The sequence below is a fragment of the Nomascus leucogenys genome, chromosome 19 (assembly GCF_006542625.1).
Source record: "Nomascus leucogenys isolate Asia chromosome 19, Asia_NLE_v1, whole genome shotgun sequence".
In the NCBI taxonomy this organism is placed as follows: domain Eukaryota; kingdom Metazoa; phylum Chordata; class Mammalia; order Primates; family Hylobatidae; genus Nomascus; species Nomascus leucogenys.
In genome coordinates, this window is record NC_044399.1 from 70,228,786 (window position 1) to 70,253,718 (window position 24,933).

Below are 24,933 nucleotides of genomic sequence, written 5' to 3' on the forward strand. Positions count from 1 at the left end.
CAAGGTGAAGGCCCGCCCCGCAGCCTCATTGGCTGGAGGGCCCGCCTTTCTCGCCGGTACGGAAGTGACATAGAGGAGTCAGGCCTCGAGGCCTGGCAGCCATCTTGGGGCCCTGCACTCTCACACGTGCGGAGGCGACAGTGCCTTGGTCATGTGGCTCCGTAGGCCCTATCACGCAAGGGGGGCGAGGTCTCAGCCTCCAGAGGCTTCCGGGCTCTGAGGGTTATCACTTCCCTTTACTTCTGCTCCAGGTCTCCACTGGACTCAAATGTTATTTGTTTTCCCCTGTAGCAGAGATGGATTCGACACTGCCTGGACGTGTGCCAGGGATGAAGGAACCAACAGCGATATCGCAGGGATGGGAGGATTCCCCTGGCTGGAGGGTGGAGGGATGGAAGAAAACTGTAAAGGGCTTAAGGGTACTGTCATGAATCCTGGTTGGTCCCCTCCCCAGTCCCTTGTGTCCAGTTACCCAGCTTCCCTCTCGGATGCCCTTATTCTTGAGGCTTATCTACTTTCCCTCCTTCCTGCCCTCTGCTCCCATCTGGGGGATTTGTTTGGGTGATGAAGACAAGGTGTTGGCAGTGCCTGAGCCAGGGATGGAAAGCTGAACCCTTTAGTCTCAAGAGCCTGGCTGGAAGGTCTGAGCTAAGCATATCCACTAATTTGAGGCCCCTTAAGGAAGACCACCACTTACGTATCAACAAAGGATCCTTTATTGACCAGAGCAGGACCGTGGCATTTATATATATATATATATAAAAAAAAGTTTGAAGATCTGGCAGGCAGTGATCCTATTGCCCGCCCACCACCCCCAGCACTGATTTCCTGCTCCCTGCACGGGGAAGGGGGAGGATGACTGCTCCACCCAGGCCACACTCCCCTGCAAACAGAGGAAGAAAGGGGCTTTTCTGTAGCCACCCTCTGCACATCAGAAATCAACAAGTATTCTCTCAAAGAAAAAAAAAAATACAGAAATTGAAACATTTAAATATGAAAAACCAAAGGGAAGTGAGTGGGAAGAGGCAAGAGAGGAAAGGAACTGGAGTTTCTTGGGAAGGGACTCCCATGTCCCCCTTCCCATTAATGGGCTTGGGGTCTGGGGTACGAGGCTCACACAGTGAGTTTGCAGTGACACAGCTCCTTGTAGATCTGCCGACGAAGTTTGGGCATGTCCTGCTGGGTGAAGCTGAATGGTTGAGACAGGGCCAGATGCTTGCAGTACTGGGTGTTAACAAAGCAGGCCATGAGAAACCCCCCGTGTCAGGAGCTGTGCTACACATTTCATATGAGATGTGTCTCCATCTTTCAGAGAACATCCCCAAAGGGAGCCAGGGTCCCATAGCCTGGGGTTCAAAAACAGTCTGACTCTAAAGCTAGTGTTCTTACTTGGTACATGATACAATGTTTTAGATGGAGAAAATACACTGAGTTGGAGGTTAGCAGGGAGCTCTACGAAGGCCAGAGGCCCAAGACCAGAGACCTAGTCCCAATGTGGGATGGAGAAGCCCAGAAGAGAACCAGTGAAGCCAGTGTTTTGGTGTTCTAAAACAGATTACTTCCTGCTCCACAACTGACTATGAGCCAAATGAGGGGATGCACAACAGCCTCCCAACCCTTTAACCCAACTGACTTCAGAGCTAGAGGAGGTGGCCCCGTCATCTGCTTACCTGCAACACAAAAGCACCACAGTCACTGTCATTATTCTGCCTGGCCACATTCTAGAGAAGAGAAAGAAAGCAGGCCCTTCACATGGAGACTCCCAGGGGTAGGACTTCAATTTCTGCATTCTACCACTATCCCCACCAACACCCTATACCCCTCCCTCAGGAAACTCACCATTTTGAAGTAACCTTTCCAGCCCTGGTGGAAATCCAGTCGGTCTTTCTTTACCGCCTCTGCCTGTAGATACTTGGCAATATGCTATGTGGATGGGGAAAAAGAGAAAGTGATGCCCTAAGTTTCTCAACTGAACACAGTATGGTGGGTACAGTGGTGGCAGACACCATGCCCAGGTCGCCCTTCAAAGACCCAAAGCCCACTCTTCTTCCTGCAATGCCTTGCCACTGCACCTCCCACATTTTGCCCATCTCTCTCCTACCCCCTCAAACCTTAGGGCAGCGGCGGTTTAGGGTACGCTGCGAGTCAAAATAGGTGATGGTGCGTCGCCTCACATCAACAGAGATGAGGGACCAATGCACCTCCAGGTGGATGGGGATTAGCAGTAGCTCCTTATTGAAGATGTCCACCTAAAGAGATAGTGCCACAGGTCAGGTACAACACACAGAAGTCTTGCCTTTTGCCATGAAGGTTCTAGAGAGGAACAGAGACACAGGTAAGGGAACCAAGTGAAAGAACAGAAGACCCAAGCCCTAGATTGTGGGCAAGCTCAGAATCTGCATGTTTCAGCTCTTCGGGGTAAGGAAGGAAGGTCGGACAATGGAGGTGACATCAGAACGAACACTTGAGAACCCATGATGGGCAGGTGCTTTTCACACTTTAAAGGGAGAAGCACTTAGCAGCTAAGAACCCAGGCCTAGGATTCTGGAGCCTGCCAGAATTCAAATACAGCTCCTCCATTTACTGGCTTATGACTGTGGGCAACCTACTTAATAACCTTCTATACCTCAGTTTCCCTATCTGTCAGAGAGTGTAAATAGTAGTACCTACACCTCATCCATTTGATATGAGGATTAAACTAGTGACTACCCATCATACACTTAGAACAAGACACAGCATAAAGTAAACACTCAGTTAATGCTCATAACAATCCTACCGGGAAGTTCTCATATTCAACCTAACATGAGGAAATTGCAGCTTGGAAAGTCGTGACTTGCACAAGGTCATAAAAGAAAGAAATGGCAGAAGTGGGACTCAAACTCAGTATGAAGAAGGCCAACATGTTTTTCACTGTATGTCACCACCCTTTCCTCTACTGGAAGAAGATCCCTGAGGGTGTAAGCTCTTGAATTTGAGGACTGAAATTAAGCAATGCTGGAGCCAGTCATCCTGCCTAGCTATAGAAATTTCCTGGCCTTTGAATGGGAGGGCAGGGAAACCAGAAGAGAAAAGAACTCTTGATTTTCCTCCCCCAACCTGTTCCTCTCCCACTTTTCCCGTTACATAGGCCAAAAACCTAGGCATCATCCTCCATTTCTTTTTCTTCATTTCCCACATCCAACCTGTGGAGGAAAAAACAAATCTTTTTTTTTTTTGAGACGGAGTCTCGCTGTCGCCCAGGCTGGAGTGCAGTGGCACGATATCACCTCACTGCAAGCTCCACCTCCCAGGTTCACACCATTCTCCTGCCTCAACCTCCCAAGTAGCTTGGACTACAGACAGGCACCACCTCGCCCGGCTAATTTTTTGTATTTTTAGTAGAGACGGGGTTTCACCGTGTTAGCCAGGATGGTCTTGATCTCCTGACCTCGTGATCCGCCCGCCTCAGCCTCCCAAAGTGCTGGGATTACAGGCATGAGCCACCGCACCCGGCAAAAAAACAAATCTTCTTTCCTACTATACTCTCACAACACAAAATACTTCTGTAACCTGTGGTCACTAAGAAGTGTGTGGGGCTTTCTCTCCACCAACAACCAAGCAAGCAATTTTGCAGTGGACACAGCTGGGTATCCCCCAATTCAATTCCAACACTATCTACCTGGAGATAAAGTGTCACAGGTTTTAGGGCTCAGTCTCACAAGGCTGCCCCCAATTCTGATGACAGTCCTAAGCCCCAGGTTGTTTTATCTGTTTCTCACCAACTGGTTAGATCAGCGTTCCCATGACCCCCTCCTTGAATTTGATTAATTTGCTAGAGCAGCTCACAGAACTCATGGAAACACATTTACCGGTTTATTACAAAGGGTAATACAAAGAGTACAGATGAAAAGATGTTGCCGGGCGCGGTGGCTCACGCTTGTAATCCCAGCACTTTGGGAGGCCGAGGCGGGCGGATCACGAGGTCAGGAGATTGAGACCACGGTGAAACCCCGTCTCTACTAAAAATACAAAACAAAAATTAACCGGGCGTGGTGGCGGGCGCCTGTAGTCCCAGCTACTCGGAGAGGCTGAGGCAGGAGAATGGCGTGAACCCGGGAGGCGGAGCTTGCAGTGAGCCGAGATTGCGCCACTGCACTCCAGCCTGGGCGACAGAGCGAGACTCCGTCTCATCTCAAAAAAAAAAAAAAAAAAAAAAAAGAAAAGATGCACAGGGAAAGGTAGTGGGAAGAAGCCCGGAGGCCATCCTGTGGGAGCCTCCACGCCTTCAGCTGTCTAGAATGTCTCCAAACTCCTCCTCTCGGGTTTTTTCTTTTTTGAGACAGAGGCTCACTCTGTCACCCAAGGTGGAGTGCAGTGGCGCGATCTCGGCCCACTGCAACCTCTGCCTCCCGGATTCAAGCGATTCTCCTGCCTCAGCCTCCCGGAGACTACAGGCGCACGCCACCACGCCCAGCTAATTTTCATATTTTTAGTAGAGGTGGGGTTTCACCATGTTGGCCGGGCTGGTCTCAATCTCTTGACCTTGTGATCCGCCCGCCTCGGCCTCCCAAACTGCTGGGATTGCAGGCGTGAGCCACCGTGCCCAGCCCCTTTCAGGTTTTTACGGAGGCTTCACTACTAGGCATGACTGATTAAATCACTGATCCTCAGTGACTGCCTTAACCTTTGGCCCCTTTCCCCGCCCAGGAAGTTGGTGGGGGTGAGGCTGAAAGTTCCAACCCTCTAATAATGAAGCCACCTAGAGGGGCTGGCCATGAATCAACTCATCAGCACACAAAAACACACATCACTGGAGATTCCAAGGATTTTAGAAGTTGAATGCCAGGAGCCTGGTCAGGAGACCAAATATGTATCTCTCAGTATCACAGAGCCTGTCAGTCCTACTGGTTTTACTCGTAAAATTTATCCTACATAAAACTACTCTCTCTCTCTTCCTTTAGCACTCCAGTTCAAGTTTCTCACCTGGACTACTGTGCTGTTTCTGCTTCCATTCTTGCTCCCCTTTCAATCTATCATTGAAACAGGAGTTTAAAACAGAAGGCACTTCTCAGCCTGCTTAAAACTCAATGGCTTCTCAGTATACGCGCAATAAAACCCCCCTCCTCAGCCTACCGTACATGTCTTACATGATGATCTACTCTCTGACCGAATTTTGTATCGATCTCCCTTTGCTCACTCTGTGCCAACTACACAGGTCACCCCCACAAGCCCTCTGTTCCTCAGCCATGGTTTTTCACTATGGGTCTTGTGTACTTGCTATTCCCAGATCTGCACATGGCTGGCTGCTCATCTTTCAAGTCTCAGCTATGAGAGGCCTTCCTAGATCACCCAATCTAAAGTACCCACTTTCCACGCTATGACATTACTGTGTGTTTTTTTTTTTTTTGAGACGGAGTTTTGCTCGTTGCCCAGGCTGGAGTGCAATGGCGGGGTCTTGGCTCACTGCAACCTCTGCCTCCCAGGTTCATGCGATTCTCCTGCCTCAGCCTCCCGGAATAGCTGGGCTTACAGGCCACCTGCCATCACACAGGGCTAATTTTTGTATTTTTAATAGAGATGGGGTTTCTCAATGTTGGCCAGGCTAGTCTCGAACTCCTGACCTCAGGTGATCCGCCCGCGTTGGCCTCCCAAAGTGTTGGGGATTACAGCCGTGAACCACTGCGCCCAGCCTCACATTACTCTGTTTTGATCTGCCCACAGCACTTATCACTAGCTGCAATTTAACTTTATTCTCACTCCACAAGGGCAGGTTTTCCTTATTTAATACTGTATCCTTAGTGCCTACACACACATGAGACGTTTAATCTTTGAAAGACTGAATGAACACCGTCAGGGAAAGGGCTCAGAGAAAACAAGACTCTCATTCTTTACAGGCAAGGCGTTACACAAGTAGATGTGAATTCAAAACTCACGTTTTTGGTCCACCTTTTCACCCCATCATAACCCTTGGTACGGAGTTTATCATAGAAGAAACTATTGAAGAAATGCACCTGTGCCAATGACACAAAAAAGCTCAATGGAATTAAAAGACCTCAGATTCTCCCACTAAGTCTCCCCTCCTCAGTCCACTGACAGTAAAAACAAATTCTGGGTTTTTGTTTTGGTTTTTTTTTTGGTAGAGACAGGTCTCACTATGTTGCCCAGGTTGGTCTCAAACTCCTGGCCTCAATCTGTCTGTCTGCCTGCCTCGGCCTTCCAGAGCATTGAGATTATAGGTATGAGTCAACAAACCAGGCTTTTTTTTTTTTTTTTTTTTTTTTGAGGCAGGGCCTTGCTCTGTTGCCCAGGCTGGAGTGCAGTGGCATGATTTCAACTCACTGCAACCTCCGCCTCCTGGGTTCAAGCGATTCTCCCGCCTCAGCCTCCCGAGTAGCTGGGACTACAGGTACCCACCACTACGCCCAGCTAACTTTTTTGTATTTTTATATTTTTAGTAGAGCCAGGGTTTCACCATGTTGGCCAGGCTGCTCTCGAACTCCTGACCTCAGGTGATCCACTCGCCTTGGCCTCCTAAAGTGCGGGGATTACAGGAATGAGTCACCGCACCCAGCCAAAGTTGTTTTTTGTCTTTTTTTTTTTTTTTTTTTGAGACAGAATTCCACTCTTGTTGCCCAGGCGGGAGTGCAATGGCGTGGATCTCGACTCACCGCAACCTCCGTCTCCCGGGTTCAAGCAGTTCTCCTCCCTCAGCCTCCCGAGTAACTGGGATTACAGGCATGCACCACCATGCCCAGCTAATTTTGTATTTTTAGTAGAGATGGGATTTCTCCATGTTGGTCAGGCTGGTCTTGAACTCCCGACCTCAGGTGATCCACCCGCCTCGGCCTCCCAAAGTGCTGGGATTACAGGCATGAGCCACCATGCCCGGCAGCCTTTTTTTTTTTTTTTTTTTTTTAACCTTGTTTTACAATAGGAACCCATCCCAATCCTTGGGGCTGGCGATAGCGAAAAACACTAAATACTGGCAGAAAGGAAAACAACCGATAAATCCAGGGTCAAGATTACAGATTTGAAATTAATACACTACCACTACCACCTCTCTCCCTGAAACAGAGAACCTCTCTATAAAATGAAAGAGATGAAAGGAGCTTAAAAAGCTGCTTAAAACTGCAGAAGTTCTTCTGGGTACTGACCTATCTGGTTGGGCCTACCTTTTCAGGGACTGTGTCCATGACCAGGTCTCCATACATGTTCATCACCTGGGGAGAAGATGGGAGGCAGCTTGCCATGGAGGGTGCGGCATGGGTACAGAGCTCCCCCATGCAGAGGGCCCCAGACACCCTGCTCCCTGAATCCCCTCTCAGGCCTGTTTCTCTACCCTTTCTCACCTGGTCATTGAGCCAGTTCTGTCCATACAAGGTCCCCAAGTCATCCATGGTCAGCACATGCCGCTTATAGGCCACTCGGAAGCCCCTCACCATGGCATTGCCTGGCATCCGCTGGTATGACTGGATCAGCTGCAACACCAGGCCCTTCCTGAGTAGGCCAAGGGTGGAGTCACACAAAAGATGATGCAGCTGGGGCACACTGAAATACCTACTACTCCCTGGAATACAAATTCTAACTGACCCCCTTTTTTCTGGCTCATGATGGGTCCTTCTGAGGACCTGCCAAAGGCCCGCTCCCCAGAAAGATAAACAAGACTACTCAGGTAGAACATTTCAGGGTCCCAGGTAAAGACTCTCCCATCAGCTTCCAAGGACTTGGCACCTGCCTGCAGAGTCCTCCCCTTCAGCTCTAGCTTCCTCCTCCCCAACTACAGCCCTATGGGAGAAAAGGCAGCAGTATTCTCTCCACATCCCAGAGGCCCCAGCCCTCCTTTGAAGGAGGGCTTTCAAGCCTCACCTGGAAGGGGTGGAAAACTCCTGCTGGAAAATGTCCTCCAGCTTCTCTACTACCTCATCAGTGCTGAGGGGTATGAGGCTGCCATACGTTTGAAGGAATTCATCCAAGATGCCTGGTGGAAAGGGAGAGAGGAGGGGGTGAGGCCTCCAGACTCTACTCTAGGAGTTGGCGGAGGGAGCGAGGCTAGTTGCTCAAGGGCGCCTTACTCTGTACGCAGGTCACATGCTCCTCTCGCAGGGGGCTGTGCTGGCCGGCTTTCTCCCCAGGCCTCTCTGCCTCTTCTGCCATGCCCAAATCTGAGCCCTGAAAAAGCTCCTGGGCCACATGGTCCCCGATGCTGCACACATTGCTGATGAGGATGCTGGCATCAGGGGGTGCCAAGCTGCGCTCCCCTTCTGGCCCAGATGGTCCCCCAAAACCGTTGGGCAGAGTACATGAAAGGAGGCCTATAGGGCAGGGGAAATGGAATGGGCATGAGAGACTGGCCTGGGGGAAAGGACAATGGGATGCAGACGGGTGACTCATGCATGCAAATAAGACCGCAAGAAGGATACACTGAAGCAGAATCCACCAATGTCAATCCTACCCCAAGAAACGGGGACCCCATAAGCATGAGATAAACACGTCCAAGAGATTCTACAGGGACGGAGAGAGAGCTCCTACTCACAGACAGGAAGAGAGAAAAAGGATTAGCATTTAGAAATGAAAACTTCAGGGATATCTGTCACCACTATATGCCAAACACCTAGCACAGTACCCAGCATATTGTGAAGGCTCAATGAATACTTGAATATGTAATAAAGACCTAGAGAGCCTGAAATTGTTTGGCTGGAGTTCTCCGAAAGGGAAATATTCTTTCACAACTGTAAGATGATGTACTCCACTACTGGGAGAGATCCCATCCCGCCACTATGGGAATGGTACCCTCTGGAGATGTAGACACAGGGGTTCTTATACTGAGAGGCCAACAAGGGATTTCGCGTGGACAGGATTTTTCTAAACCACATCTCCCTTTCTCATCTGCGCTCAAGACCACAGAATACCTACTTAGGGAATCTGTTTCCTAGCTCTGCCTGGGAAACTGCCAGGCTCACTCCCAGGCTTACTTTCTGCTCAAAGTGGGGCTTAATGGAGACATTTCGCCGCTCTTCTGGAGCTGTCACTCTGCCATCCTACTTTCCTTAAGCCCAACTCTCACCATGGCAACAGGCTCCTGGTGCTCCAGGCTCTTATCCCTCCCTAACCCCTCCCCTGCAACCCCACGCCCCTTTCCCACCTTACCCGAGTCAGGGTCCAGAGGAGACTTTGGAGTCCACCTGAGTCCATCTTCCTCCATGGGGGGCCCAGAGGGCACTGGTGGAGACCGTCTCACCCCATCCTCAGCCATGAGAGCACCTAGCAGACCCAGCCGGGGTGGAGGTGGCCCCCGGGGGGAGTCAAAACGACAACAGGGGGATGGCACCTGTGGCGTCGCACCCCCTTCCTGGGGTGAAAGATGGTTCTTGGGGTGTGCGAGGCCCCGCCGCCGGCCCCGGTGGCGCCCCCAAAGCTTCCAGTGGAATGTCAGCGAGGTGCTTTTTGAGTAGAGCAGCATCCGGAAGGCTCTCATGGCTCGACGGCGGCGCTGTGAGCAGGTTTTTCGATGAATGGGGCGGGAAGGGCGGGGCCGCTGGGATGTTCCCAGCTGACTCCATCTGGGGGGCAGCCTCCAAGCTGCCACTTCCTCCTCTTCATCTTCATCCTCCTCCTCCTCTTCTTCCTCCTCCTCTTCACTTGCTGAGGCATCAAAAGAGGGTCGGGGGACAGGGAGGCGTCTGGCTGGCACTGTGGTCCCTGACCCAGGATCTGGCCCAAACCCTCCACCTGACTTGAGTCGGGGTTTGGGAGGTGGGGGCCAACGAAGACGCTCCCGTCTGGGACTTGAGTAAGCTGGGGGTATGCCGGGTCCAGGAGGCTCAGGCCCCCAGGACCCGGTCCCTTGTATAGTCTCTTTCATCTTCCAGTACCCTGAAAAACAAAGATCAGGGTATCAAAATCTAAGCATGACCCCACCGCAGATCCTGCCTCTCTTCCTGGCCATGCCTCCTCTGGATTCAGATGCAAATAAAGAAAAGAGGAAAAAACGCAAAACTCCTAACTTAAGATCCTCCCAGTTAACGCGGTCCACAAGGGGCCCTTTAGGGTCTGTGCCATCATCTCTCCCCAGTCCAGAGACAAGGGAAAATGGCTAAGCAGCAGGCCTCAGAGATCTTATTTCTAAGATCCCCAGGCCAAACCCAATAGCACTGCCAGGTTCTGCGTCTTTATTTTAATACCACCAGGGCTGTCCTTTGAGGGCCCAACAAGGGTAATTTCTTTCCTCAGGGACATGATAACCGTGGTACTTGAGGAGAATGCAACTTGCACGTGGAAACTGTGGGCTGGAGTGGGAGACAGTTCTCTAACACCCTGGATGAACAGGGGGCATGGGAAGGCTGCGGTCACCTCAGGTGCAGATGCCAGGGATATGGCTCGGGGGCAGAGGCTAATAAACGGGGAAGGACTTCGAAGGAAACTTAAAAAGAACCGAATCAAGGCGCTGGGACAGAACGGAGCGCACGAGCCAGGCCGGCCCAGCCCCCACCTACTTCATCCTCGGGGACCAGAATGCAACCCGGCACCAGTCTGGTCCCACGAGCTTGGATGGCTCGGCGCACACGGGCTTTAAGAAGCCCCTTTGCGGGCCTCTGGGCCCCGGTTCGGTGGGAGCGAGGCCCAGGAATGGGAGAGGCCAAGGCAGGGCTGGGAGGAGGGGAGGGGGCGTCCTCACCGGGAGCAGGCAAGCCGGGCGGACGGGCCCGAGGGCGGGCGTCTCCGGCCTCAAGCTTCCCGGCTCATCTCTCTGGCGACGGCGGCGGCCCCGCCACTCCTGCTGTCTTTAGGCGCAGCCGTCTCAATTCAGGATTCCAACGCTCTGGGCCGCGTGCCTCGCCGCCGAGCACCCCGCCGCGCCGCCTCTGGCTCTGCTTCAGCTTCTACCTCCACCTCCGCCACCGCCACCGCCACCACCAGCGCCACCGCCGCCGCCACTCCTCCCCCCCTCCTCCTTCCCCTCCCGCGAGCCCCGGGCCCACCGGCAGCGGCGGCGCACGATTAGTACGTCACACCCGGCGAAGAGCGCCGGCGCGGCCACCAAGCGCGCAGTCCCGCCTACCCGAGGACGCCGGCGCCACGGGACCGGCCCGCCCAGAGCGCTACGCGAGGCTGCGCCTGCGCACATCCGCCGCCCGGCCGCGCGTGGCGGCCCCGCCACTTTCTCTTTTGCGCCGCGCTGGTCTTCTCCGCGCTCGCGAGCCTGACCCTAGCGGCGTCCCCAGTACCTTGATCCGGCGGGGGGCGCGTCACAGGAGAGCCAGGAGGGCGGGAGATCCTCTAAGAGGACCGGGCTGAGGCGAGGCAGTGGGGGAAATGGAGCCGGGGTATCATTCATTCTCTTTTATTTAACTTTAAGCAGGGCTTGATCGGAAAGAAGAGCTCAGAGGAGTGAGGCAACACCAACACCAGGGCGTACGATACATCCGAGGCTCCCCCGACACCAGTTCCAGCCCGGAAGGGCTTGGAATGGCCTGCCACGCCGGGGCAATGGAGCGCGTGAAAGCCAAACCTTGGGACCCTTAGAGTAATTTGACTGCGAAGGCACCGTCGTCGTCGTCGGGCACCCCCTGTAGACGGGCGCATAATAGATACATCTCTGGAGATAGTGATGGAAACTGGGGTCCGATAGATGGAGAGAAGGACGTAGAATAAGACTTCTTGTGGGGTGAAGAGGCAGAGGGCACCTGGAGAGAGGTGTGGCATGGAGAACCAGGGGTTTTCCCTAGCAGAGGGCGGCTTCGTGGACTTCGGCCAACCGGCGGGTGCTTCCCTCGAGCGGCCGCTAGATGGTGGTGCTGTTCTGGATGCTTCCAGTGGGCCCCGACCAGGTCTGGACAATGCCTGGCACCCGTCCCCCGCCCCTCATCTACACACACGCAAGAATTCGGAGCTCCATGGGGGACAGAAGCAAGATATCCGTAAAATCAAAGTCTAGGGGGTAGGAATGAAAAGGGAAAAGTGAGGAACGGGGAGCCAAACCCAGGAAGACGCCCCTGTTCCTGCACATTCCCTCTCCTTTGTATACTCAGCTCTTGGCTGTCTCCAGTATGTACCCACCCTGGTCTTCCAAGCTGGGAGCCACTTTTAATAACACAATCACAGTTTCACAAACCCCAGGAAGGTTCCATGTGGAGAGAGGTTAAGTTTCGCCCTTGCCCGGGGAATTATGACACTCAGAATATCCCCTTGGTGTAAATGGAAGACACCTGAGAAAAGAGAGAAAGTAGATTGGCAGTGAAGCACAGCCATCCAGATGCCATTTCCCCTGCCTTCTCCAGCTCCACCGTTCCTCTGCCTCCTGTGAGAACCCGGCATTCTGCACTTCACTCCTCAGACCCGCCTCTGTTTAGGTTTCCAACCTCCCTCCTAGCGGTAGCTCCCTGCACTGCCACCCCGGGTCAGAGATGTCCTGCTTTCGGTTGCCCACACGGCTCTCACCTGCGCTATAGCAGCTGTTGTAGGCCCGGTCCGGGTGGGAGGGCATACTTCTTATACATCGGAATAGAGTCTCCTGCCTTCCTTGGCCTTCTCGAGACACCACCTGACCCATGGTGAAAGTCACGTCTTGAAACAGGACCTGGCAGGGAAGGGAGATGTTGAAGAAAACAGGATGGCCTGGCTCAGTTCTGGGAGGCCCCAGGAGCGCTAACAAGGGAAGAAAGAAGGGTCTGCTAGGTTTGGTATGAATAGAGGGGTCAGGAACGCTCAGTAGTGGGCCAAAGAGGCCCTCTGTGAAGCTCAGAGTGTGGCTGGGGTTACCTGGCTATACAGCAGATAAACTCCAGCATCCCGGATTCGGACACCATATCCTTGGGCCTGTAGGCCTCTCCCACGCCTAAGAGCTGGTTGCCACATCACCTCTGTCACATCGGAGTCATCTGGAGGTGAGAAGTGTGTCGCTCAGGACTTCTTGGCACTCTCAGATGCTTTTTGGTTCTTCCCCTTTCACTTATAAGGACCCCTTGAGCCCAAGTGCCAGCCCCAGAGTTCCTGGTTATTGCCCCTCCCCAAAGCCATTATTTAAAATAGTGCTCACCCTTGGAGGTGGCGTTAATGGGAACCAGGTGCAGGATGGAGTGCTGCTCTGAGGAGAGAAAGAGGGAATCTCAGCCACGTCCACTTTCCCCCATTGTGCTGTTGGCAGCCTCCACCCTCACCCTGACTCGGGCTTACAATCCCCATGCTGCTTGATCACCTCCCACCCCTGCTGCACCCTGGAAGCCTCACTCTTCTGTTTTTGGGTGAGCACTGCTCTCCTTTTCCGGGATCTCTCCCCATTCTCCCAGGCTTCCAGGGCATCGGAGTTCTGCTCATGGAAAGAGGGTCAAGGTTAGGTTAAGATGCAAGGGTCCCAGCCAGCCTTCCTTCCCAGCCCTCCCCTGCCCCCGAAATGCCTCAAATCTCTCATGCACCTTTTCCCAGCTCCCTGAGTGTTGGTGCTGGCTGCCCTCCAGAATTTGTTAGGTATGAGAAGCATTAACCTTTAACAGTTTCCTTTCCTGGAATGGCCGCGCCCCTGCGCCCCTGACTTCCAAACCGGAGACCCTCTCTTGCACCCCCTTGAAACTTTGCAGACCAGGAGGCCCAGCGACCCCGCATGCCAACCATCCTCTCCCAGACACCCTCCTCCCCTCACTCACCTGCTTCGGGAGACTCTGCCAGGGATACCCTTCCCCCTTCTGGGAGGGCCCTCCTGTCCTCTGCAGCCGGCTCACCTCTCTCCTGAGGCTCTGCAGCTCTGTTTGTTGGGTCAGCAGAGCCATGGCACAAGCCACAGCCCCCAGAGCTGCCCCCCAACTCAGCCAGAGGGCAACTGAGAGTGCTGGCTCTCTGACCGGGCCCCCCATGTTGCCTGGAGGCCCTTTGGGGGCTAGCGAGAAAGGAGATGAGGCTGGCATGAGCTGGGGACCCTGCCAACAGCTGTGGTTTCAAGAGTGGGGTAGCAAGGAGGTAGCAGGGCGGGTAGGGGTACGGGCAGTGGGGCAGAAGGGAAGAAGGTTGTTACGCAAGGACAAATAAAAAGGAACTTGAGAATAAAAAGGAGGGAGGAGGAAAGCAAGCTAAGGGTACTGTTAATGTTCCTGGCACTCCATCGTGGGGCCAGTGTTACCTTGAGACCCTCCACCCTCCCTCAGCCTCAGGAGAATTAGGTTCCAGTCCCTCTAGGAAGGACAGGGCTGCCAGTGACACCCAGGAGGAACAGCCAGTGCGCAGGAACCCTGGGGCGGCCCCAGGGTTGGGGGAGGGAAGGTTGGCTGGCTAGAGGGCATGGTGCCAGGAGCAGGATGGGGGGCCAAGCTGGGCAGTGTCCAGGGTCAGGGCGAGGGTGGGCGACCCTCTGGTTCAGGCACAGCAGAGATCGCTGGGGCAGTTCACTAGGGGTGACTGAAGGTGGGAAAGGAGGGGTGGGCTCGGTGGGGAGGAGAACCAGGGGCACAGAAGCAAGAAACTGGCTGAGTTCTGGGGTTAAGGCTGGGCCGGGTGTGTTGGAATAAGGCCTGCACTACTCCCTGTGCTGAACTTGGCAAGCAGGACTTCCTGTTTCCCGAGAAAAGCTCTTACATAAGGCTCTGGACGAAGAGACAAAGCAGCAGCCTCAAGCCCCCCGGCCACTGCAGGATTCCTCCCCGGCACACAGGGTTCCGGTTCCCGTGTGCCTGCTGACTCTGAGCCCCTCCTCCAGGCTGGCTCCTGCCCACCCCACCTCCCAGCCAGGGCCTGTGCCAGCACCTGCTGAATGTCCTGAGGCCACCAAGAGGAAGGGCCCCTGCTCCTCCCAGCCAGGGAGGGATTCCCCCGCAGGAGGAAGTCCGTCCGCCTCCTAGGGAAAGGAGGCCGCTCCTGCTGTACCTTGGGCAGAGAATTGATTTTCTCCTGGGCAGTGTCCCTTTCTACCTCCGCTCCCACCTGGGGGTTGGAGGCATGGAGGTCCCCGCCCCCAAGCCTGAACATCATCCTGGAATTCCAGCTGTGCCGCTCCGCAACGCCCCGCTTCCCGTGGCCCCCGGCTACCCTGGGAGTGTCCCCTGAGCCCCAATAAAAAGAGAGACTATGACTTATTCTATTTAATATCCATTTATCAACATTTTGTCACAATAATAATAAAAATAATATCTGTTTTAAAAATCCGCAGGGAATTCTCAAGGGAGGAGCTTGTCTTGCTTCTCGCCCCTCACATTTGGGAACTCCTGGCCTAGGCCCAGTCTCTTTGGCTTGCTGCCGCCAGGTCCAGCCCCTCTTAGTGCCTGAAGTGGGGTCTTCTGGACCCATCTTGCCCACAGAGTACAGTGAACACAATGCCCTGGGGGTCTGTGGCCAGGGGAGAGTCGAGATCACTGGGGGCCTCAAAGGGTCAAGGATTGGGGAGCTAGTGAGGTGGAGAGTGGGCAGTGGAGGGCGTTGTAAGATAAGAGTGGGAATACTGTATTTGTGTGGGATGGAAAACACGTGAACAGGCCCAGGCAGCCTCTAGAGGGAGGGGCAGGTCTGGAGCAAAGAGCAGCTGAGGGTGGGGCAGAGGGGACTGGGTGCCCAGAGAGCTGCCGAGGGGAGCCGGCAGCCTGGGACGACAGCAGGGAGACCAGGGCCCCTCAGTGAACCTGGAAGAGTCCGAAGTAGGTGAGGAAAGGGGCAGCCTTCAGATGGGCCCAGGGTAGGGTGCGGATCCGCAGGGAGGACCCTGGCCGCAGGGCCAACAGCCCAGACACCTGGCAGAGGCGGAGCTGGGGCCCGAGGGAACTCGCTGCAGTGGCTGAGAATTCCTCCAGGCAGCGCAGGGCCAGCACGCCATCCACCAGCAAGTCCAGCTTCAGGTAGACAGCCTTCCCCTCATCAAAGTGCACCTGGGGTGGGGACAACAGGCCGAGTCCAGGCCTCTGCCGGCCCTCGCCTCAATTTCCAATTTCCTCAGCGACGCAGGCATCCCATCCGACCCAAACCCCAACTCACCCTCCCAGCCCTGTAGCTTGTCCCCCACTCTCCTGGCAAACCCTTAGCCGCTCCCTTATTGTGTTACCCATGCAGCCAGGTGGGGCTTACCTGACAGTACAGGTAGTAGAGCCCAGCCCGGGTGACTATAAACTCCCCGATCTGGCGGTTGTAGCGCAGAGGGCTGGAGCTGTTGATTCTGGCTTCCTCCCAGCCACTCACTGTCCCGTCCACACCTGAACACGGATGCTCAGAGATAAGGAAACGTCTCTCTACAGGACTCCCCCATACTCCCCAGGGATCCACTGAGCATGTGAACATTCAGCGCCCACTTTGCCCAGAAGACACATAGATCACCCCGGGCAAGGGAGGACCCATCCCCTATGATGCCCATAGTTGACTAAGAAGTTATGTGAAAAAATCTAATATATATGGCCAGAGACATTCAGGGCAGATTGTCACCTGCAGTCACTTTTGGGGAGAAGAGTAGAACTGAAGGAGAAGCGTGAGGGGATTTAACGTTTTACTTCATGGATATCTATATTATTTGCTTCTTTTATATTGAGGATGTAAACATACATTATCTGAATTAGTACAACTAAAAATAACACCCAATTGTCCGTCAACAAAATGTCTATCCATATAATGGAATATTATTTGGCCATAAAAAGAGTGAAGTACTGATACACGCTATGGCACAGATGCGCCTTGAAAACATCATGCTCAGCCAGGTGCAGTGGCTCACGCTGGTAATCCCAGCATTTTGAGAGGCCGAGGCGGGCGGATCACCTGAGGTCGAGAGTTCGAGACCAGCCTGGCCAACAAGGTGAAACCCCGTCTCTACTAAAAACACAAAAACTAGCAGGGCATGGTGGCAGGCACCTGTAATCCTAGCTACTTGGGAGGCTGAGGCAGGAGAATTGCTTGAACCCAGGAGGGGAAGGTTGCAATGAGCCAAGATCGTGCCACTGCACTCCAGCCTGGGCAACAGAGCTAGACTCTGTCTCCAAAAAAAAAAAAAAAAAAAAAAAAAAAGTAACGCTCACCAGGCATTTTTATTTCCACCAATGGGTTCCCACAACCTGTGCTCTGCAGAGTCTCCAGCACTGAAGTTTCCTTCCCTTCCTTACCCTGCCAACTGCACCATCTGAACAGCAACAGCCCCTCAAACTCATCTCGACCAACACTGAGCTGACTCCCCTCATCCCACTCTTGCTTTACTGTCTGTTTTCCACATTTGACTTCTGCCACCAGGGGGATACTCAAGCCTCCCTCTCCTTTACCTACATCATTCATCGATCACCAGTTCCTATCAATCCTGCCTCCTAAATAGCTCTCTCCCCTCTCTCCCCCATCTGGTGCCTCCGTCTGGTTTTCACAGCATTCCCTGTTTCCATTCTGGCTTCCTCCAGCTTATTCCCTACACAAAGCCACAGAATGAGTCTCTAAGATGCAGATGTAAGCCCGCCTCGCCTCACCTTCCTCCTTCCGATGGCTCACCTCAGAATAGTTCCCACATGCCACCATGTGGCCTGGCTTCTGTCTCCAGCCTCATCCCCATCTTGCTCCTCTTGCACTTTCTGCTTCTGCCACGCTGAACTTAGAGTCCCCCAGCCTCATCATGCTCTGGGCAAACCCGGGGCTTTTGCCCCACGGGCTGCTTCTGCTTGCACCCACCATCCTTGACCCCTTGCCTGTCTTGTCTTACACTCCTGCTTCAAGGCCCAGTGGCGTCTTGCGATGCAGGGAGGGAATACCTGACTCCACAGCCATGTCTGTCTTCTCCTGTGTTGCCAGGTATCTTTGGCCACTTTTATTATTGTTTTTGTCATATTCCACTGTAATTACAATTTTTTTTTTTTTGAGATGGAGTCTCACTCTGTTGCCCAGGCTGGAGTGCAGTGGCACAATCACGGCTCACTGCAGCCTCTGCCTCCCGGGTTCAAGTGATTCTCCTGCCTCAGCCTCCTGAGTAGCTGGGATTACAGGCACGTGCCACCAAACCTGGCTAATTTTTTTTTTTTTTGTATGTTTAGTAGAGACACCATGTTGGCCAGGCTGGTCTTGAACTCCTGACCTCAAGTGATCCACCTGCCTTGGCCTCCCAAAGTGCTGGGATTATAGGTGTGAGCCACCGCACCCAGCCTGTAATTACAAATCTATATGCTTGTTTCCTCTCCTAGACAGCGAGTCCTTAAGAATCGGTCTGAGGCTGGGCGCAGTGGTTCACACCTGTAACCCCAGCACTTTGGGAGGCCAAGGCGGGTGGATCAGGAGGTCAGGAGATGAAGACCATCCTGGCTAACACAGTGAAACCCCATCTCTACTGAAACATAAAAAAAAAAAATTAGCCAGGCGTGGTGGCAGGTGCCTGTAGTCCCAGCTACTCAGGAGACTGAGGCAGGAGAATCGCTTGAACCTGGGAAGGTTGCAGTGAGCCGAGATGGCAACACTGCACTCCAGCTGGGGCAATAAGAGCAAAACTCCATCTCAAAAAAAAAAAAAAATGAGTCTGACCGGCTGGGCGCGGTGGCTCATGCCTGTAATTCCAGCACTTTGGGAGGCTGAGGTGGGTGGATCGTGAGGTCAGGAGATCGAGACTATCCTGGCTAACATGGTGAAACCCCGTCTCTACTAAAAAATAAAAAGAAATTAGCTGGGCATGGTGGCAGGCGCCTGTAGTCCCAGCTACTTGGGAGGCTGAGGCAGGAGAATGGCATGAACCCAGGAAGCGGAGCTTGCAGTAAGCTGAGATCGCGCCACTGCACTCCAGCCTGGGTGACGGGGTGAGACTCCATCTCAAAAAAAAAAAGGGGGGGTCTGGATATTAGTTGCTGTGGGCACCTAGCCTGGCCCCTAGCAAACAGTAGGTCTTCAATGCCTGTTGTGTCAATGAATGAATGAATGTCTGGATAATTGCCTAAATAAGTGGTCTATACAGAGGGAAGGAAGGCTGACCTGGGCATGAAAAGTAGGGAGGGCAGAGAAGAGAGGGCATTCCTAGCTATGAAGCCAGCCTGAGCAAAGGCTGCTTGTAGCCAAAGGGTATGGTGTGCCCAGGACCACGGAGGGCTTGCCTGGTATCATTTGTCTCCAGCCACAAACCTCACCTGGACATTCTGTCCTGCCTGGCAATCTTACATTCCCCCACGAAGCTTGCTTTCGTAATCAGCAAGATGAGATTTTGTACCATTTCTCCTCAACTCTCCTGTCTCTGTCTCCCTAGTTGTCCAGAGGACCTAGAAGTCACATCGAGCAAAGGCTCCCTCATCTCCCCTCAGCAAATCTACAAACCCACCTGTTCTCTTGTTCTCCTTTGACCCTCTGGTAATGGTGGGAGATGTGTCCTCTCTTCTTTCTGGAAACTTCCCTCTCCCCTTTTTGGATGTGGCCCCTGCATGGACCCCTCACCCCTGCACCAGCCACCTCGCCTTTCATGCAGACCATGTCCTGTACACGGGCACATTCTAGCTGGGTTCAAATCTTGGCTCCACCATTTAGTATCTCATGGCCTCAGACAAGTTGTGTAACCTCCATCTGTAAAATGGAGGTAATGAGAGTATCTTCCTTTCAGGGCTGTTGTGAGGATTAGATAAGACCAAACACAAGTGCCAGACACAGTGCCTATCTCAAGAAAGCCTTCAGTACATGTTCAGATGAAAATAGTATTGTTGGCCGGGCGCGGTGGCTCACGCCTGTAATCCCAGCACTTTGGGAGGCCGAGGCGGGTGGATCACGAGGTCAGGAGATCGAGACCACGGTGAAACCCCGTCTCTACTAAAAATACAAAAAATTAGCCAGGCGTCGTGGCGGGCGCCTGTAGTCCCAGCTACTCGGGAGGCTGAGGCAGGAGAATGGCGTGAACCCCGGTGGGCGGAGCCTGCAGTGAGCCGAGATCGCGCCATTGCATTCCAGCCTGGGCGACGGCGAGACTCTGTCTCAAAAAAAAAAAAAAAAGAAAATAGTATTGTTCACAGAAGTAAACTTTTCCTTGCTTGTCCTTGGTCCACACACCCCTCCACCTACTGGCCTATTTCTCTGCTCCTTGTTACAGAGAAACTTCTAAAAAGGGTTGTCCTAGGCTGGGTACGGTGGCTCACATTTGTAAACTCAGCACTTTGGGAGGCCGAGGCGGGTGGAACACCTGAGGTCAGGAGTTTGAGACCAGCCTGACCAACATGGAGAAACCTTGTCTCTACTAAAAATACAAAATTAGCCGGGCGTGGTGGTGCATGCCTGTAATCTCAGCTACTCGGGAGACTAAAAGGCAGGAGAATTGCTTGAACCCGCGAGGTGGAGGTTGCAGTCAGCCGAGATCGTGCCATTGCACTGGATCCAGCCTGGGTGACAAGAGTGAAACTCCGTCTCAAAAAAAAAAAAAAAAAAGAAAAAAGAAAAAAGGTTGTCCCTGCCTCCAGTTCCTTATTTCTCATTTTCTTCTCAACCCAATGCACACTGCCTTCCTGTTCTAACTATGCCACTGAAACCACCCTCTTTAAGGTCAGCAGGACTTTCACGTTACCAAACCCAGCCATCATTTCTCTGTTCTCATCTCATGTGATCTCTCAGCTGCATTCAACACAGACAGCCACATCCTCCTTGAAACAGTGGTTTCTCTGAATCCAGGATGCCACCCTCCCTGGGTTTCTTCCTCTCTCTCCAGCTTCTTCTCAGTCTCTCCTGGTTTTCCCCTCAGCTCCACTTCAAGATGCCCAAGAACCTCAGGGCTTCATTCATGGGGCCCTTCTTTCTCCTGGAGTCTCACCCAATCCTGTGGCTTTAAATGCCATTGATAAGCCGGGCACAGGGGCTCACGCCTGTAATCCCAGCACTTTGGGAGGCTGAGGCTGGTGGATCACCTGAGATCAGGAGTTCAAGACCAGCCTGGCCAACATGGTGAAACCCTGTCTCTACTAAAAAATACAAAAATGAGCTGGGTGTGGTGGCGCCCGCCTATAATCTCAGCTACTTGGGAGGCTGAGACAGGAGAATCGCTTGGACCCAGGAGGCAGAGGTTGCAGTGAGCCAAGATCGCGCCACTGCACTGTAGCCCGGGCGACAGAACGAGACTCTGTCTCAAAAAAAAAAAAAAAAAAAAAAAGCCATCCATATGGCCATGACTCCTGGCTTTATCCGTCCTGACCTAGCCTGAGCTAGTCGACAATGTCCAGCCATGCATTTGTGAAATTTACTTTATTGTCATTTATCCACTTGTTTATTTTAGACATCTCAACGTTAATAATTATCTTACATACTTCCCAACCTATTTATTCCCTGGTCAACCCCTTCTTAGGAAATAGCATCATTCTTCCCAGAGATACTCAGGTTAAAAATCTAGAAGCCGGCTGGGTGCAGTGGCTCACACCTGTAATCCCAGCACTTTGGGAGGCTGAGGCGGGCAGATCACTGGAGGTCAAGAGTTTGAGACCAGCCTGGAAAACATGGCAAAACCCCGTCTCTACTAAAAATACAAAAATTAGCCAGGCGTGGTGGCACACACCTGTAATCTCAGCTACTTGGGAGGCGAGACAGGAGAATCTCTTGAACCTGGGAGGCAGAGGTTGCAGTGAGCCGAGATCGCACCACTGCACTCCAGCCTGGGCGACAGAGTGAGACTCTGTCTTAAAAAAAATAAAAAATCTAGAAGTCATCTGTGATTCCTCCCTTTCTTTTATTCTTCACCTCCAACCCATAAGTCAGTAATATCTTCAGGACGCAGGCTGAACCTGTCCACTTCTCACCATCTCTGCTGTGAACCCTCGGCTGAGCACCCCTCATGCCTCCCTGCCTCTCACAGTGGAAGGACATTCTGGGTGAGGGGATGGTATGTGCCAAGTCCAGAAGAGGCACACTGGGAGCAGGGGTGTCAGCCCAGCAAGCATGAAGACAGCATAAGAGTGCAGGGAAATTAGGTTGAGACCAGACCACGAAGAGACTGGAAGCCATGTAGACAGCCAATACCATAACAAAAGTGAAATTTAGGGGCTCAGCATGGCAGCACAGGTCGGATGGAGTGGAGGGGTAGGGAGGATGTGGAGTGGGGAAGGAGCAACAGGCTGGGTTTGAGGTTCTGAGGTCACGGTGCTGAGGTAGAGGGTGGGGTAGAAACGGAAAAGACGAGCAGACACTAGCAGCATTTTGAGAAAAGATCATCAGGACGTGGAATATGGAGGAGACAGAAGAAAAAAGAATGAAAAGTGCTTCTTGGAGAAGAATGAGGGCTGAAGGAGGGAGCTGGGACAGTGATTTGCTGGGGGAGCTGGGCAGAGTTCTGGGGAAGGGTAGGGTTCTTTCATGGGGTCCCATGCCTGGGTCACAGAGAGAACCAAGACCTTCATGAACTGGCTTCTGTGGTTCTGAGACTGATGGCAAGGAAGGGAGTGGGAGGTCAAAGGTTTTGAGGGGCCCTTTTCCCAGGAGGCCAGTGCTGTGGGGGGAATGGGGTCTCACCTGCCTGCGCTCCGTCCTGTCCAGGTCGTGGATGAACTGTAAAGTGCAGGAAAGGGCTGATGAGACCTGCCCTGCCCCTCTGCCACCTGCCCCTCTCCTCCCAGTTATGGCTCACCCATCACCCACCTTCATAATGGGCTGCGATCGCTCTTCGAGCCCGTGTTTTTCGGCCTTTAGGTGCTGAGGATCAAGGAAAGACAGATGAGCAAAGTGGGCCCTAGTGGGGGTGCCAGAGCCACTCTCCCAGCCCCGTTCCCCTCTCAGGGACCCTGGCATCCTTATTCTTGTCCAGACTCCTGGCCTTAGAATCTCAGGCCTCATCTTCCTCGGTAAGTAGAGTGACTATAATTTGTCATCCACACTGGGATACTGCTGAGAGCAAAACGGGAAGCTGCTACCAATCACACTGAGATAACAGGTGGGGGCCAGGACAATTGCATGCCGACTTGGACACATGGTCATCCGGCCACCCCATCATCCCATTCCTAAGTCTCTTTGCCTACTGGGGTCCAGGCCTCTGACTCCCAGGCCTAGTCTCCATCAGGATCCCAGTAGTTCTTCTAACTCATGGCCACCCCACCTTCCTGTTTGGGGTAGGGTCTGAAGGAGCACATCCATGTGACAGAAGGAGCTTCAGAGGAGGGTGAGAATCCCTAGGTTTGAGTCTTGGCTGGTTAGCTGCATGACTCTGAGCCTCCTTTCACCCTCCATGCCTCAGTTTCTCCCTGTGGATAATGGTTTTTGCTCTGCCCGCTTCCTGAGGTTGGGATAGAGGGATGCTCACCACTTCTGCGAGGCCGAACTAGTCGGTTCAGGAAAGGCACAGGATCCTGGCTTTCTTCTGTCTGGGGATTCAGTTCCTAGGGGAATTAGGGCAGCGTTCAACCACGGACTCCCAGAGGTATAAAGTGAGACAGACGGGGCCTGTCAGGAGAGCCACCAGCCAGCAATAGACACAGAAGTCTTAGGGACAGATTAAACCCCTCAGCCAACTACAGCTGGGGCCCCGGGCAAAGGCGAGGCTGGGGGTCCGGCTCCAGTCCTCACCCTTTCCTCTAGACCAGCTACACTTTCCCACCCACGCACAACCAACGCAGACCCTGCGCTCAATTGGCACATTGCACACACGCCCACACCCAGTCACCACGCACAGAAGATACGCACCCTGTACACAACCGCACCCCTCTTCCACGCAGACTCACATATCTTATACAACCACGTCACCCCCCAACCAATAAACACCTCAGACTCAGGTGGCACAACCCCAGCACAAAACCCTCACACAGAGTTGTCACCACGCACACACACCCCTGCAGACACACACCCATGCACGCACCGTGTTCACACATACCCTGCACACACCTCGTGTATGGCTGGCACAGCTGCACACACCTGCAGCCTCGGCTATGCACACTTCCCATGCCCCAGCAGCCTGCAGACCGCGCCCACGCCCACTCACCGACGGGTCCTGGTCCTCCTCTGCCACCAGCTCCTCCTGGGCAGGCTCCTGCTGGGAAGGAGGCAGCGTCACCCTGTGCCGCTCCACCTGACATCTCACCCTCCACCCATCCTCCCTTCCCCTTGCCTTCAGCCCAGCCGGCCCCCAGCGGCCCCTCTGCAGTCTCAGCTCCTGATGTGCCCAAGAAGGGGTGCGCAGCGGGGCCTCACCTGGGCGGACAGCGATGCCCGGCTCCCCAAGCTGACCACGGCCAGCAGGAGGCCGAGGCAGGCCAGCGCCAGGCCCAGGCCCAGCGCGAGCGGGACCAGCAGGGCGGTGCCCGGCTCCCCCCGGCGCCCCCTCCGCCTCTGGCTCCGACGGGCGGCCATGGGGGCGGGGGGCTGTGCCTGCCTCACCGCCCCCCCATCCCTGGACCCGAGGGATCGGGGGAGGGGGAGCCGGCGGGCGGATCGGGCTGGGGAGAGGGAGGGGCAAGGGAAACGGGGCGGGAGGGGGCGCTGGGGACAGGAAGCCGGACGCTGTGTGTGATTAAACTCTGAGCCTCTCGCCGGGCGCTGTGCGCGCAGCGGACGGAGTGGGCGCCCACCCGACCTCCGAGCGCCCAGCGCGGGCGTGCACCACCAGGGCGAGATCCGTTGTGTGCGGCCGCGGCAGCGACGGGGCTGTGCGTGTGCGGGCACCTCCTGCGGGGAGATGGGGAACTCAGGAAGGCCTGTTGGTTCAGATTCTTCTGTGTCCCTGTGTCTTCAGAGATAAGGACGCTCCTTTCCTCCAGGTGCAGGGAGGGCGCCTCTCACAGGAGGCTATTATTTGCTTCTTCAGGAAAAGGGCAGGGAGTTCCAGGTTGTATGACCTGGTTCAGGGAAGAAGGGCAGGAGAAGGTAAGAAAGATCCTTCGGCTTCTGCGGTTTTCTCAAATTCCTTCAGCTTAAAACACTCACTATGCCTAGGTGCATCGTTTAGGGTAGCACGTTCTGAAGCCCGTCATTACCAATGATTGCCAAGCATCTGAGGAGGACCAGCAGCCTGCAAAAGAAAGACCAAAATTGGCCCGGCACGGTGGCTCACGCCTGTAATCCCAGAAGGCCAAGGCTGGGGGCCAGGAGTTCGAGATCAGC

General features: G+C 53.9%; 3 protein-coding genes across 6 annotated transcripts; all 3 read right to left on the reverse strand.

Moving 5' to 3' along the window:
- Positions 1-693: 693 nt before the first annotated feature.
- Positions 694-11,033, reverse strand: SENP3 (SUMO specific peptidase 3). The gene is made up of 11 exons (XM_012501386.2): positions 10,655-11,033; positions 9,127-9,852; positions 8,052-8,291; positions 7,846-7,957; positions 7,329-7,476; positions 7,152-7,199; positions 5,913-5,990; positions 2,112-2,249; positions 1,840-1,923; positions 1,671-1,721; positions 694-1,224 (listed from the first exon to the last, which is right to left on the reverse strand). The coding sequence occupies exons 2-11, from the start codon at positions 9,839-9,841 to the stop codon at positions 1,114-1,116; spliced, it is 1,725 nt and encodes a 574-aa protein (XP_012356840.1). The 5' UTR covers positions 9,842-9,852; positions 10,655-11,033; the 3' UTR covers positions 694-1,113.
- Positions 11,034-11,297: 264 nt separating this feature from the next.
- On the reverse strand, positions 11,298-14,677 carry LOC105737502 (TNF superfamily member 13). Of its 3 annotated transcripts, XM_030799504.1 has the most exons (7): positions 14,090-14,677; positions 13,620-13,849; positions 13,207-13,285; positions 13,016-13,063; positions 12,739-12,857; positions 12,418-12,556; positions 11,298-12,185 (listed from the first exon to the last, which is right to left on the reverse strand). In XM_030799504.1, exons 2-7 carry the CDS (start codon positions 13,824-13,826, stop codon positions 12,076-12,078), a joined length of 702 nt encoding a protein of 233 aa, XP_030655364.1. In that variant the 5' UTR covers positions 13,827-13,849; positions 14,090-14,677; the 3' UTR covers positions 11,298-12,075. The 3 variants fall into 3 exon arrangements, with proteins under 3 accessions (XP_030655364.1, XP_003274667.1, XP_003274669.1); XM_003274619.3 differs by having other exon boundaries at positions 13,620-14,677; XM_003274621.3 differs by lacking the exon at positions 13,207-13,285 and having other exon boundaries at positions 13,016-13,058; positions 13,620-14,677.
- A 352-nt stretch (positions 14,678-15,029) lies between these two features.
- TNFSF12 (TNF superfamily member 12) lies at positions 15,030-24,714 on the reverse strand. 2 transcript variants are annotated; one of them, XM_003274623.3, is made up of 7 exons: positions 24,025-24,714; positions 23,816-23,863; positions 23,141-23,216; positions 22,483-22,536; positions 22,357-22,392; positions 16,018-16,142; positions 15,030-15,821 (listed from the first exon to the last, which is right to left on the reverse strand). In XM_003274623.3, exons 1-7 carry the CDS (start codon positions 24,181-24,183, stop codon positions 15,570-15,572), a joined length of 750 nt encoding a protein of 249 aa, XP_003274671.1. In that variant the 5' UTR covers positions 24,184-24,714; the 3' UTR covers positions 15,030-15,569. The 2 variants fall into 2 exon arrangements, with proteins under 2 accessions (XP_003274671.1, XP_012356847.1); XM_012501393.2 differs by having other exon boundaries at positions 23,816-23,866.
- Positions 24,715-24,933: the final 219 nt, after the last annotated feature.

Excerpts from the sequence above, each read along its gene's own strand:
- TNFSF12 (XM_012501393.2), bottom strand. The coding sequence starts at position 24,183 with ATGGCCGCCCGTCGGAGCCAGAGGCGGAGGGGGCGCCGGGGGGAGCCG. Across the intron at positions 22,393-22,482 it reads GATCGCAGCCCATTATGAAG|TTCATCCACGACCTGGACAG; the intron begins GTGGGTGATGGG and ends TGCACTTTACAG. Across the intron at positions 16,143-22,356 it reads ACAGGACGGAGCGCAGGCAG|GTGTGGACGGGACAGTGAGT; the intron begins GTGAGACCCCAT and ends ATCCGTGTTCAG.
- SENP3 (XM_012501386.2), bottom strand. The coding sequence starts at position 9,841 with ATGAAAGAGACTATACAAGGGACCGGGTCCTGGGGGCCTGAGCCTCCT. Across the intron at positions 8,292-9,126 it reads TCCTCTGGACCCTGACTCGG|GCCTCCTTTCATGTACTCTG; the intron begins GTAAGGTGGGAA and ends CCTGCCCTATAG. Across the intron at positions 7,477-7,845 it reads GAGTTTTCCACCCCTTCCAG|GAAGGGCCTGGTGTTGCAGC; the intron begins GTGAGGCTTGAA and ends TGGCCTACTCAG.
- LOC105737502 (XM_003274619.3), bottom strand. The coding sequence starts at position 13,877 with ATGCCAGCCTCATCTCCTTTCTCGCTAGCCCCCAAAGGGCCTCCAGGC. Across the intron at positions 12,858-13,015 it reads CATTAACGCCACCTCCAAGG|ATGACTCCGATGTGACAGAG; the intron begins GTGAGCACTATT and ends TCTCACCTCCAG. Across the intron at positions 12,557-12,738 it reads TTTATCTGCTGTATAGCCAG|GTCCTGTTTCAAGACGTGAC; the intron begins GTAACCCCAGCC and ends CTTCCCTGCCAG.